This window comes from Solanum dulcamara, chromosome 12 (assembly GCF_947179165.1).
Source record: "Solanum dulcamara chromosome 12, daSolDulc1.2, whole genome shotgun sequence".
Lineage (NCBI taxonomy): Eukaryota > Viridiplantae > Streptophyta > Magnoliopsida > Solanales > Solanaceae > Solanum > Solanum dulcamara.
Genome location: NC_077248.1, coordinates 48,363,849 through 48,377,155, shown reverse-complemented (window position 1 = coordinate 48,377,155; position 13,307 = coordinate 48,363,849). Strand labels below are relative to the sequence as shown.

Sequence of the window (13,307 nt, the reverse complement as noted above, 5' to 3'; positions counted from 1 at the left end):
CATAACATCCCAACATGAATTCAAAATATCTCGATAATGCATAAAATATGAAATTTTTAACCTCATACAAAATATAACTTTAAAATTCATTTCATGAAGATGCACATGAAACCATGAAAACAATTGAAATACATGATTTGTGTTGATTGGATGATGAAGGAACTAAGTGCCTATACTAGGCACAGAAGTAAAGCGATGAGGATATCGAGACATCATATCGTCTTTGACTTCCCATATAGCACCCTCAACCTCTTAGTTCCTCCATAACACCTTAACTGACCTTAATGCTATACAAAGGCACAATGAAACTAGAATCACCAACAAACCTCCTCAACAATGACACATGGAACACCAGATGTACCGATGCCAAATCTGAAGGCAAATCTAACTCATAAGCCACCTTACCAATTCACCTCAAAATCTGATATGGGCCTACATAGCAGGGACTTAGCTTCCTTTTCTTACCAAAATGCATCACACCCTTTATAGGTGATATTTTCAAGTAAACCCAATCATTAACCTCAAATTCAAGTTCTCTTGTTCTCATATCTGAATAAGACTTTTGTCGACTTTAGGCCATTTTCAATCCTTCTCTAATAAGCCTAAATTTATCCATAGACTCAAATAACAACTTTATTCCTATCAAAGAAACTTTACCAACCTCAAACCAACTAATAGGGGATCTATACCACCTACCATAGAAATCCTCAAATAGATCCATCTCTATGCTAGAGTGATAACTGTTATTATAAGCAAACCCTGGTAGTAGAAAATGATCATCTCAATTTCTTTTAAAATCTATTATGCATGCTCTTAACATATTCTCTAATATCTGAATTGTACGTTCAGCCTGACCATCTGTTTGTGGGTGAAAAGATGTACTAAACTTCACTTGGGTACCAAGACCCTTTTGGAAAGATTTCAAAAACTAAGATGTAAAATAATAGACAATGGAACACTATGAAGATTCACCAACTCTCGAATATATAATCTAGCATAATCCTCGGCTGAATATGATGTCTTGATTGGGAGAAAATGAGTCAACAATCACTTAAATGGAATCATATTTTGCTACGAGTATGGGGAAAACCAGTAACAAAGTCCATATTCTAAGCTTCCCACTTTCAAGTAGGAATCTCAATGTCTTGAGCCAAACCTCCTAAATTTTTATGCTCAACTTTCACTTGTTGGCAATTAGAACACTTAACCATGAATTTCGTAATATCCCTGTTCATACCATTCCACCAATACACTTTTCTCAAATCTCAAAACATCTTTATGGAACTGGGATGAATAAAGTACCATAAATTATGAGCCTCGGATAATATCATATCCTTCAAACGGCGTTGATACCACAAAACACCATCTCCCCTTGGGAGAAAGCCTCAATCACTTTTTTGGAAACCATTTTCTTCAATTCAATTAGAGCGGAATCACTATCTTGTTTTATCTTTACATCTGCTACAAAGATGATTCAGAACTATTTTGCACAACAACACCACCATCTTTAGAATCAACCAATCAAACACCTAAATGGACTAATCTATGCACATCCCGAACTAGCTCCTTCTTCTTATCCTAAATATGAGAAACACTGCTCATGGACAACCTACTAAGAGCATCGGTAACCACATCTACCTTACCAGGATGGTATAGCACACTATGTCATAATCCTTCAACAGCTCAAGCCATCTACTTTGTCGAAGGTTCAAGTCTTTTTAAGTGAGCACATATTGTAAACTCTTATGATCGGTGAAAATATGCACATGGACACCATAAAGATAGTGTATCCACAACTTTAAAGAAAATACCACCACCGCCAACTCCAAGTCATGAGTTGGGTAATTCTTCTCATGAACCTTGAGTTTCCTTAAAGCATATGCTATTACTTTACTATTTTGTATTAGAATACAATCAAGACCAACTCGTGAAGCATCACAATTAATAAAGAACCCATCAAAACCCTCCGATAAAATCAACACCGTAGTGGAGGTAAGCCTATCCCTCAGCTCTTGGAAGCTTTTCTCACATTCTTTCGACCATTGAAACTTAACTTTCTTTGGGTCAACTTAGTCAAAGGTGAAGAAATGGAGGAGAATCCATCCACAAACCTTCTATAGTATCTAGTTAAGCCCAAAAAGCTTTTAATATCTGAAGAAGAAAATGGTCTAGGCCAGTTCTTTACCACCTCAGTGTTCTTTAGATCAACCATAATTCTTTCTTCGAAAACAATATTACCAATGAGCGCAATTGACCTCAGCCAAAATGCACACTTACTAAACATTGCATATAACTAACAATCCTTGAGAATCTGCAACCCAATCCTAAAATGATCGACATGCTCTTCTTCACTCCGTGAGTAAATCAAATATCATCAATGAAGACAATCATGAACATATCCAAATATTATTTGAAAACCCTATTCATCAAATCTATGAAAGATGCAGGGGCATTCATTAGTCCAAAATACATGAACAAGAATTCAAAGTGACCGTACCGAGTTCTAAAAGCGGTCTTCAGAATATCACTTTTCCTCACTCGAATTTGATGATAACTCAATCGAAGATCAATCTTTAGAAAGTAGCTTGCTCTTTCAAGTTGATCGAATAAATAATCAATCCTTGGAATGGGATACTTTTTCTTAATTGTGACCTTGTTCAACAGTCGATAATCAATACACATTCAAAGAGAACCATCCTTCTAACACCCCCTAAAACGTTGTGGTGTTTCAATTCTCAATGAAAATGATACTGCTTCTGTATTTTAGGCATAACATTTCATAAACTAGTCCAAATTATGTGATTTAAATTTATAAATAACCCCAATCGCATTCCCTACAACTTTAATTAAGACCATATGACTGAGCCAACTCCAATGGCATCTATTCAGCAAACTCTTTCTACATCAATCTCTTCATCCACTTCTACTTTGTTGGGTCAGAACAAACTCCATTTCAGGAATCAGAATGTGTCAATGCCAGGCAAAACCAGTGGTGTTTTCATATGTGTTGCAACACCCTTTACGGAGAAAACTTCTTTCAAGACAAAGGTCTCTCGCAATGAGAACTTAGCTAAACTTCAAGCTGGTTATCTGTTTCCTGAGATCGCAAGAAGGAGATCTGCACATATGTTGAAACACCCTAATGCTAAAATTATAAGCCTTGGAATTGGTGACACTATTGAGCACATTCCTGAATTCATAACTTCTGCCATGGCAAAGAGAGCACATGAACTGTCAACATTAAATGGTTACAGTGGTTATGGTGTTGAGCAAGGAGAAAAACAACTTAGAGCCACTATTGCTTCTACCTATTATGCAAATGTAGGAATAGAGGAAGATGAGATCTTTGTTTCTGATGGTACCAAAAGTGATATATCTCAACTTCAAGTTCTTTTTGGGTCTAATGTGACTATGGCTGTGCAAATCCATCATATCCGTCTTATGTAGACTCGAGTGTTATTATGGGTCAAATTGGTCAATTTTAGAAGGATATAGAGAAGTATAGGAATATTGCATACATGAGATGTACTCCAGAAAATAGGTTGTTTCCTGATTCATCCAGTGTTCCTCGGACAGACATTATATTTTTCTGTTCCCCTAATAATCCAACTGGTTCGGTGGCATCAAGGGAGCCACTGACTAAATTGGTGCAATTTGCTAAAGATAATGGCTCAATCCTTATTTATGATTCTGCATATGCTATGTATATATGTGATGATAGTCCAAAGTCCATCTTTGAGATTCCTGGAGCCAAAGAGGTTGCCATTAAGGATTCATTATTTTCAAAGTATGCTGGGTTCACTGAAGTTCGTTTAGGGTGGACTGCAATTCCTAAAGCACTTTTATATCTGATGGATTTCCTGTAGAAAAAGACTTCAATCTTATTGTTTGTACAAGCTTCAATGGTGCATCCAACATTGCTCAAGCTGGCGGTCTGGCTTGCCTTTCACCTGATAGTTTCAAGGCCATGATGGATGTGGTTGGTTACTATAAAGAAAACACACAAATCATAATGGATACATTTAATTCTCTAGGTTACATTTAACTCCAATACTATCAATGGGGACTACCAATGAAGGATCTCCCAGACATTTCTTCAACATTGAGATGTGAAATACCGGATGAATAACGGCTAACTCAGAAGGTAACTACAACTCATAAGAGACACTCCCAATCCTCCTCACAATCTGGTAAGGGCCAATGTATCAGGGACTAAGCTTTTCCTTCTTCCCAAACCTCATGACACCCATCATAGGTGCACTTTCAGGTACACCCAATCATTCACCTCAAACTCTAAGTCTCACTTTCTCTATCATTATATGATTTATGGTGGCTTTGGGCCGTCTTCAGCCTCTCTCGAATAACCTTCACCTTCTCTATAGCTTGGTGAACAAAATCAGACCTAATCAACTCACTTTCACCAACTTCAAACCATCCAATTGGCGATCTACATCTCTACGATACAAAGCTTCATATGGAGTCATTTGAATACTTGCATGATAGTTGTTGTTGTATGCAAACTCAATGAGAGGTAAGTGTTCATCCCAATTACCTTTGAAGTCAAGTACATATGACCTCAACATATCCTCCAATGTCTAAATGGTGCGTTATGTCTAGCTATCTGTCTGGGATGAAAGGTTTTACTAAGATTCACCTTTGAACCCAGTTCTTTTTGAAAACACCTCCAAAATTGAGAGGCGAATTGGGCTCATCTATCTGAGATGATAGACAAGGGAACCCCATACAATCTGACGATCTTTTGGATGTACAATCTTGTGTAGTCCTCTGTGGTGTTAGTAGTCTTAACTGCCAAGAAGTGGGTTTATTTTTTTTTATCTTATCCACAATAACCTAAATTGAATCATGCTACTTTCGGGACCTCGGCAATCCTGTAATAAAGTCCATATTTATCATTCCCACTTTCACTCCGGAATGTATATATTCTAAGCTAATCCACATGGCATTTGATGCTCAACTTTAGCCTGTTGACAACTCAGGCACTTGGCATGGTCGGCACTCGAATATCATTGTTGGTCCCCAAGAGAACCATTGGATCCAATTACATATCCATTCACTCATTCATACACTCAGAAATATCTCTCTTCATTCCACTACACCAATAGACTTCTCTCAAGTCATGGTACATCATCGTAGAACCAGGATGAATAAAGTATTTGGAACTATGAGCTTCGGCCATAATCCTTTCTCGAACATCATCAACATTCAGGACACATGATCTATCCTGGTATCTTAACATACCATCTCCCCCTTTGGAGAAAAACATCACCTTCTGTTTGTGCACAACTTCCTTTAACTGAAGTAGGACAGGATCTTGGTCTTGCCTCTCCCTCACCTCTGCCACAAGGAATGATGCGGACCCATTCTGAACATTAACTCCTCCTTCATTATTCTCCTCAAGTTGAACTCCCAATCGAGCTAATCTATGCACCTCTTTATCCAATACTTTATTTCCCTCCTCTATATGGGCAGTGCTACCCATATACAACCTGCTAAGAACATCCGCAACAACATTAGCTTTACCTAGGTGCTAGAGAATGCTTATATCATAATCCTTGAGCAACTCTAGTCATCTCATCTGCCTCAGGTTGAGCTCCCTCTAACTGAAGACATATTGCAAGCTCTTGTGATAGGTGAACACATCAACATGCACTCCATACAAATAATGACGCTAAATTTTAAGGACAAATACCACAGCTGCCAGCTCAAGGTCATGAGTTTGGTAATTTCTCTCATGTTTCTTGAGCTATATAGAAGCATAAACTATCACTTTTCCCCTCTGCATCAACACACAACCCAAACCAACTCAAGATGCATCACAATATATTACAAAACCCTCTTTTCCATCAGGCAAGGTCAAAAGAGGAGCAGTGGTCAATTTGGTCTTCAATTTCTGGAAACTCTCCTCACAAGCATTGGACCATTGGAACTTAGACTTCTTTTGGGTTAGCTTAATCAAGGGTGATGATATAGAGGAGAATCCCTCTACAAGCCTTTGGTAATACCCAGGCAAACCCAAGAAGCTTCTTATATCAGTTGGAGAGGTAGCTCTGGGCCAATTCTTCACTGCTTCAATTTTTTGGGTATCAACCCGAATACCATCTTCAGATATAATGTGAGACAATCACGAACATATCAAGATAAGGGTTGAACACCTAATTCATGAGATCCATAAAGGTTGTAGGTGCATTAGTCAATCCAAAGGACATGACTAAGAACTCAAAATGGCCATAACGGGTCCGAAAGGCTATTTTCGAAATATCACTTTCTCTCACTTTCAACTAATGGTAACCCAATCAGGAAATTGAACTCAACGACTTGAGTCCTACAATCAACAGAGGCATAACAAGCATAAAGCCAGTCTATGTCAAGGACCACGTTAAAATCAACCATGTCTAACTCAGCTAAGTCAACCATGGTATCCTTGAGATAGATTGGCATGATACAATCCTTATAGACCTTCTCAACTAAGATAGACTCACCAACAAGAGTAGATACACTGAAAGGCTCACGAAGAAACTAAGAAATTCTATCAAATCTACTATTCATATAAGGAGTTACAAATGATAAAGTGGCACTCGGATCCATCAAAACATAACAATCAAGAGTAAAGACTCAAATCATACCAGTGACAATATTTAGTGAGTTCTCTTGATCTTTGCGACTACCCATGACATACAAACAGTTTGAACCTCCGTTGGTGCCCGAAGTAGTACCTATTTGATTACCTCAAGCTGGGGTACTGTAGTAGAGGATTGGGCTCTGTTACCCCATGGTGGTTACTCCCACTGAAAAATGGCCTATCTTACCACATTTGTAGCAACTATTACTCCTACTTCTCCATTCGCCCAGGTGGAGCTTTCCACACTTACCACATGGTGGTTTCCCTTTCGAACCTGAAGCCATACTAGCTTGGGATTGGGAACCCTAGGCCCTAAAATTTTAATGGTTTTGGCCCTTTGATCATACCTTTGGTTGGAGGCGGGTGCACTTGCAGTAGATAGAGCATAGTTAGAAGACCTCTTCTACAAGAAGGACATATTGCCATTACCTTGTCTCTGTTCATTCTCATGCCCAGATGACTTGGCTTTCTTGCTCAAGCGCTCTTGTCTATCTTTATTCTTATCATCCTCGACCTGCTTAGCATAAACCATCAACCTGATAATATCCATATCAAAAATAAATAACAAGGCCTTATACTCTTTCTTCACATGTTTGTCCAGGCCGGAGACAAACTTCCTCATCTTTGATCTCAAAGCTGAGATCATATCTGGACCATATCTGGATAGTTGGATGAACTTTAGACCATATTCCTTTACTGTAAGACTCTCTTGTTTCAGGTTTATGAACTTTTCTATCTTAGCTTATCTCAATTCTCTAGGGAAGAAGTGATCAAGGAAAGCACCCTCAAATTCATCTCAAATGGCAGGTTCAACATTCTCACCTCTACATTACTCCCACTGGTTGTACTATACATTTTTCACTTCCTTGAGCTGATAGGAAACCAACTCAACCCCCTCCATCTTAGTAGCATGCATCTCTTTTAATATATTCTACATATCATCAATGAAATTTTAGGGGTCCTCATCAGCTTTAGCCCCTATGAAAATCGGTGGATTTATTCTCAAAAAATCCCTAATCCTCGTGGAAGCAGACAACTCTTGAGAACTAGAGCTAGGAGTTGGTGTATTGTGACTACCATTATGGGCAGCTACCAACTGAATGAGCACAGAAATCGCTCCTCGGAACTCTGCCTCTGAAGTTGGTGCAGGCTGGGTAATAGGCACTTGAGCAACTAAGTAGATCTTGCCAGTCGACCCCTAGTCCTTGGTGAGGGCATCTCTACGGAGCCTCAGTTCTGTCAGCGTTCCTATGGTTGGCGGTACATTTAGGAGGCACTGTCTGGAATGTGTAAACACATGAACTAGAAAAGTGCTTTGATAGAGTTAAACTCTATCACACGAACTTAGAATACAAAAGAAGTGAGACCATTCCTAATGTCCTATAACCTTCTAATTATAAGTGTGGTGCACGACACACCCATAAGCAAGACTCTACTAGACATGTCTTTCTAGACACTCTATGACTCTTGAACTCTGTGTGCTGACAAGTTTGTCACGTCCTGAGAGGGTACCCTAGGTGTGGCCGACACTTGAAGACCATTATTGGTCCCCAAACGAACCACTTGGTCCAAACACACATTCATTCATGCACTCAGTGGAAGACTCAATGCAATTTAAAAGGCATTCGAATGGGCTAACCAACTCAATATTTTGATGAAATAAAAAGCAATTTAAATCCAATCTCAACTTAACTTCAACTCAAGCAAAAAGTTTGAAAACCAGAACAAAGACTCAATATCATCACTATCTATCTATGAAGCCTCTATCACTATCTAGATGGTGCCAATGACAAGTTCATGGCTACCCAAAAGAAATTGTTGAAATAAAGATGAAATAAATATGATTCCTCTGAAAAGCAAGGAGGTCTCACCACTCTCAGGAAAGAAGTATATCTTCAACAAAGCACCTGTTGATGATCTCTAGCACCTGTATCTACATCATGAAATAATGCAGGTCAATAGGCGTCGGTACATGAAATGTATGAGTATTTAAAATGGCAGAAAAGAGGAACACTAAACAACGCTTACCTCAATCTCATCAATCAACTCAAAAGATACGCAAATTTATAATATAGCGAAACTTTTCAAAATCGACTCAATCACCCACAATCTAAATCAAACAATCCAATCATGCAAGATCATATCTTAATTGAGAGTTTCTCTAACCGACAACCATCACCTATGAGCTGGTGATGTACCACGAAGTAGTGTCGTTGTCATACCCGTCCAATACTTTGCCATAGTAAGGGATGAATCACAATCATTGGATCCCAAATCTATCAAAGCCCATTGTTTTAGGACTTAAGGGGTTTAACCCTCCATCTTACGCTGGCTACGTAGTTCATGGGATTCAAGTAGTGACTATATGCATATCCAATTCGGTGCTCAATACTCTTCCCAAGACTCAATGCTCATAAGACAATCAATCCCAATCAAATCAATTAATAAGTCCCATATGGACTCTTATCAGTTCAGGATTCTACCCGATCAATCCTTTCAACCAATCAATTATACAATCATTTTCAATCATTTATTTAAGAGTAGTTTCTGAAGTTCATTTATGACAACATTCAGTTGAGACCATTCATTATAGTTCAATTATGAAGATATAAAGGACTATCAAGTTTCATCAACACTAGCATCATGCTCTCATCCCAATCACAATCATACATTCACAAATTCAAGGCTCTAGACTCAATCCATAGGCATATACATCAAATATTAGTCAAAATATTATGAGGTTTCATGAAGTAAATAGTTTAAAATCATTTATTCAAGAAATAAGTTCGTAGAAAACATCAATTACGCAATACCATGTAAAAATATGTTAACTTTAACGAAATTCTCAAGAAACACTATCATGGGGACTCAATTCATTCACAATTCAACCAATCACAATCATGGGATACATGGAAGAACAGAGTGCATGCTTTAGTTTAGCCTTACATACCTGGGATGAAGACAAGACAATCAATCTTGCAAGATTTTTCTTGAATCTTTTGAATCCTTGCTCTTCTCCACTCCTTAGCTTAACTCTTAAGTTAATTTAGTGTAAAAGACTTAGGAATGCGTTTAGGAACTCTTTTAAGGTCAAAAAGAAACTATATCAGTCGTGGGTTAAGTATAGGATGGGTGGAGAAAAGATCGGAATGCCCTTTCTTAAAATAAAAACATCATAGCGCATTTTTTTCTGAAATTTTTTCGATCAAATTCTAACCCCGTAGAAAATAACCAGGATGAGATGTGTAAGTCCGCGTTAGGTCCGCGCGCACTCCTCTGTTTTTCGTCATTTCACTCCGAAAATTTATCTTTCGATCCGGTTGGCCTAAAATTCAACCAAGACCTTTTTCCCACACAATTTTTCTCCTTGATCGATATTTCGGCCAAAAAAGTTAAGGAAGATGCGTTATTGAGCGTTCTTTAATTTAGGGGTATTTTGGTAATTTTATTGGGTGTAACACTTCTTCTCATCAGTTCAATAAGAATTTTCTGTTCAACTCTTTGTTTTAGCGGTGACGTTTCTAGAGAGCGGTTTTTCCTATGGCCGAATGACTCTTATTAATTTTTGATTCACTCAATTGTTTTGAAATTCTTTTAAGGATCCCATTATCCCTTGAATTAGTTTGGTTCTACTATGTTTGAGTTATCACTTGTTAAAAAATATCGATTCATATAACGATCGCTTCTGTACAATTTTCCTAATGAATTGATCTCCTCACCATACCACTCTTCTTTCACTCACTCCCTTTATTCTCTCTTACAAGTCACACCTAGTAGCAAAGTTTACAATCTACGAGCTTATTAAAATAAAACAATAGAGAAAATCCTTAAACACAACTCTTTTAAATACCATGTACTCAGTCAATGAATAAATATTGTAGGACATGAAAGAAAAATAATACCTTGAGAAACAAAAAGGAAAAGTAGAATCTTTACATGCACATGTTAACTACAAGTAGCAATCACCAGAATGGGAAGCGGGAGTCAAGTCTACCAAGGTGCTGAATCTTCACTGGTATCACTTTGCACCTCAGTTGTCCAGAACTGTGTTTCATCTCGGATAGCCCATAATTTGGTGCTTTCATCACAGTCAGAGCCATCGTCAAAACCAAAATCTCCGTCATTATCTGTACCATTCCCTGAATTAAAGTCTTCAAACAATTTATCTAAACCATCAGAGTGTTCAAAGTAGTCGTCATCTTTGACCTCATCATCATCATCACCCATTTGATTGAAATACTCATTTACATCACCTTTTGCAAAAGCGTTCGTTGATTCTCTTCTCATTTGCTTCCCCTTCCTAACAAGCTCCATCAGGTGATCTTTTATGACCAGCATTTCATCAGTCTCCAAAAGTTTGCCTCTATCATTATAGGCTTCTACCAGAAAGACAGAGTCTCTCTGCCCCTTCATACTCACATAGAACAACTCAGGGTGCCTTATTAGCATAGCCCTTAATCTGTTTGGCAAGCCAAACTCCTTTCTAAAATGTGTTAAGTGATCAACCAAAGTCCTCTTCTCAACCATCATCCCCAAAGCTTCTCTCACCACTGCACAAGCCCTCTTCTCAGCATTAATCGACTCTTTATAGAAATCATTCACTTTTGTCTTATAAGGACACACATCCGCTAATTCTTTAAACTTTATAAGATACTCCTCATGCCGTCTCTTCAAATTAAGTCCTCTTCGAAGTTTTAAATGCTTGAACTTTAATGGCCTATCTACAATCAATCCAAGTGAAACATGGTCAACTTCATGGGACGGTAAAGCATTAGCTATAGCTAGATCACAAGAAACAAGCTCAAGAGAACGACCATAAGAAGTGTCCACAACACGAAACTTATCAGGGAACTCATTGCAAAGGTGAGACCGGAAATTAACAGGCAAACCAAGATCAGGCGCAATGTGAACTAGCTTGGACAACAATAGCCTATGATGCGTCGTAAGCATTAGAAGCTTCTGTAACTTAGCAGCCAAGAAAACCGAATGGGCCGATTTCAATTCGTATTCTTTACGAACGAGGGTAGCAGCAGGCGGAGTGAGTCGAACACAGAGCTGGGAAAGTGGTTTAGTGGCGTTGAACGGTGTAGGCGGTGTTGGTATAGTGAAGAGTTCAAATATTGTTGGATAACGCTGAATCATTGAAAGAATAGAGCGAGGTTTAGAAAGGGTCAAATAGCCGCGGCATTTGGAGAGAACATTGATAGGCATGAAATGCTTTGGTTTTGAAAGTAGCAGTGTTATAAGCTTCTGCACGAACCTAATATTGTTGTTCTTTACAACATGTTTGTCCAGCTTCCGATCTCGAACCAATTTGTGAGGTCCCGGATTACCGCAAATAACAGAAATGGTATGTTTATTGCTGGATTTACCAGGTAACAAATGTGATTGCAGTGGGAAAATGCAATTATTGCTTTGGAGTTGGATTTTTACTGGTACACTGAGCATCATTTGCACTGTTTAGTCAATGTTGGGGAAAATCATCAAACAGTTGGTGTGCACTCTATAAAAACTCAAAAACCTAATCGTAAGTGTATCAAAAGAATTACGACCGAAATGCACATGCGAGATTCCCTAATTTCAACTTACTGAACACAACGAGAAGCCTGGAGTAGATGGTGTTAGATTTTGGAACAATTTTTGCTTTCGCCGAGGCCGACCCTTCTAAAGGAAAGGACATTGCTATTTTTGAAAGAATAGAAAAGAGATAATGGATAATTACTCAGATCTATCACCAAAATTTTAGCGATACATCTTAAATTAACTAAAATTTTATTACTTATGGAACTCAACTTTTTCGCATTTTCATGAATCATTTGTATTAATGTGACACCATCAACCAAGTAAATTGAATGTATTTATACACACTCACTGTCATGTCACTGAAATTTGTTTTAATAATTATCTTTTTTTATTATTTTCTTTATCTTGTATTTACTAAGTCAATATGCATAAAAAAAAGTTAAAAATATTCCTTGTATTTAAACTTTTTTAAAAAAAATTACCTTCATTTATTTTCTTTTCTCTTCTATTTTTCTATTGATTTTATTTACTCTTATTATTTTCTTTGTCTTTCCTTTTGATTTGATTTCAAATTTAATTTAAATGTCTTGTATTTTAATTAGTAATTTTGAATGAATAGAAAAATAAGTGAAAAAATCAAATAAAAAATAAAAATATTAAAATGTTTAAATTAAATGAAACCTTTTAAAAAATCCACATAGTTTTTAAAAAATAATTAAAAGTGAAAAGTTAAAAAATTAATGAAAGAAAAAAATAAAAAGTTTAAAGTGAGGAAGAAATTAAAATAAATAGTTTACATAGAAAGAAATTTAAATAAATATAAGTTTTCATACCAATAATTATGTGTAGTAACTAATTATCAAGTTACCTATTAAAAAGGACATTGTGTCCAATTTTTTCACCCGTCACTTGTCTTCAAGAGAGTGTGCACACTTTCTGTGCCACATCAATTTTTAGGATGTATTTATTTCATTTTAAAATAGTAAGAGGGGGGGTTAAAAGACTCTAGTTAAGTTAATGTGTGTCGTTGAGATTTCGACCATAGTTCATGCGGTACTTATGCATTATCCAGTTGAAAATAAACATACGTTACAGGAAATTTCTTTTTCACCCTTCTGCATATTACTCTCTCTTTACTTTTATT

General features: G+C 37.2%; 1 protein-coding gene and 1 pseudogene across 1 annotated transcript; one reads left to right on the top strand and one right to left on the bottom strand.

The window, feature by feature from the left end:
- The first annotated feature begins 2,873 nt into the window (after positions 1-2,873).
- LOC129875743 (LL-diaminopimelate aminotransferase, chloroplastic-like) lies at positions 2,874-4,045 on the top strand (annotated as a pseudogene).
- Positions 4,046-10,337: 6,292 nt separating this feature from the next.
- On the bottom strand, positions 10,338-12,438 carry LOC129876389 (protein WHAT'S THIS FACTOR 1, chloroplastic). Its single transcript, XM_055951819.1, has one exon. It carries the CDS (start codon positions 12,089-12,091, stop codon positions 10,631-10,633), a length of 1,461 nt encoding a protein of 486 aa, XP_055807794.1. The 5' UTR covers positions 12,092-12,438; the 3' UTR covers positions 10,338-10,630.
- Positions 12,439-13,307: the final 869 nt, after the last annotated feature.

What these genes read in the sequence shown, in the direction of transcription:
- LOC129876389 (XM_055951819.1), bottom strand. Translation starts at nt 12,091, where the DNA reads ATGATGCTCAGTGTACCAGTAAAAATCCAACTCCAAAGCAATAATTGC.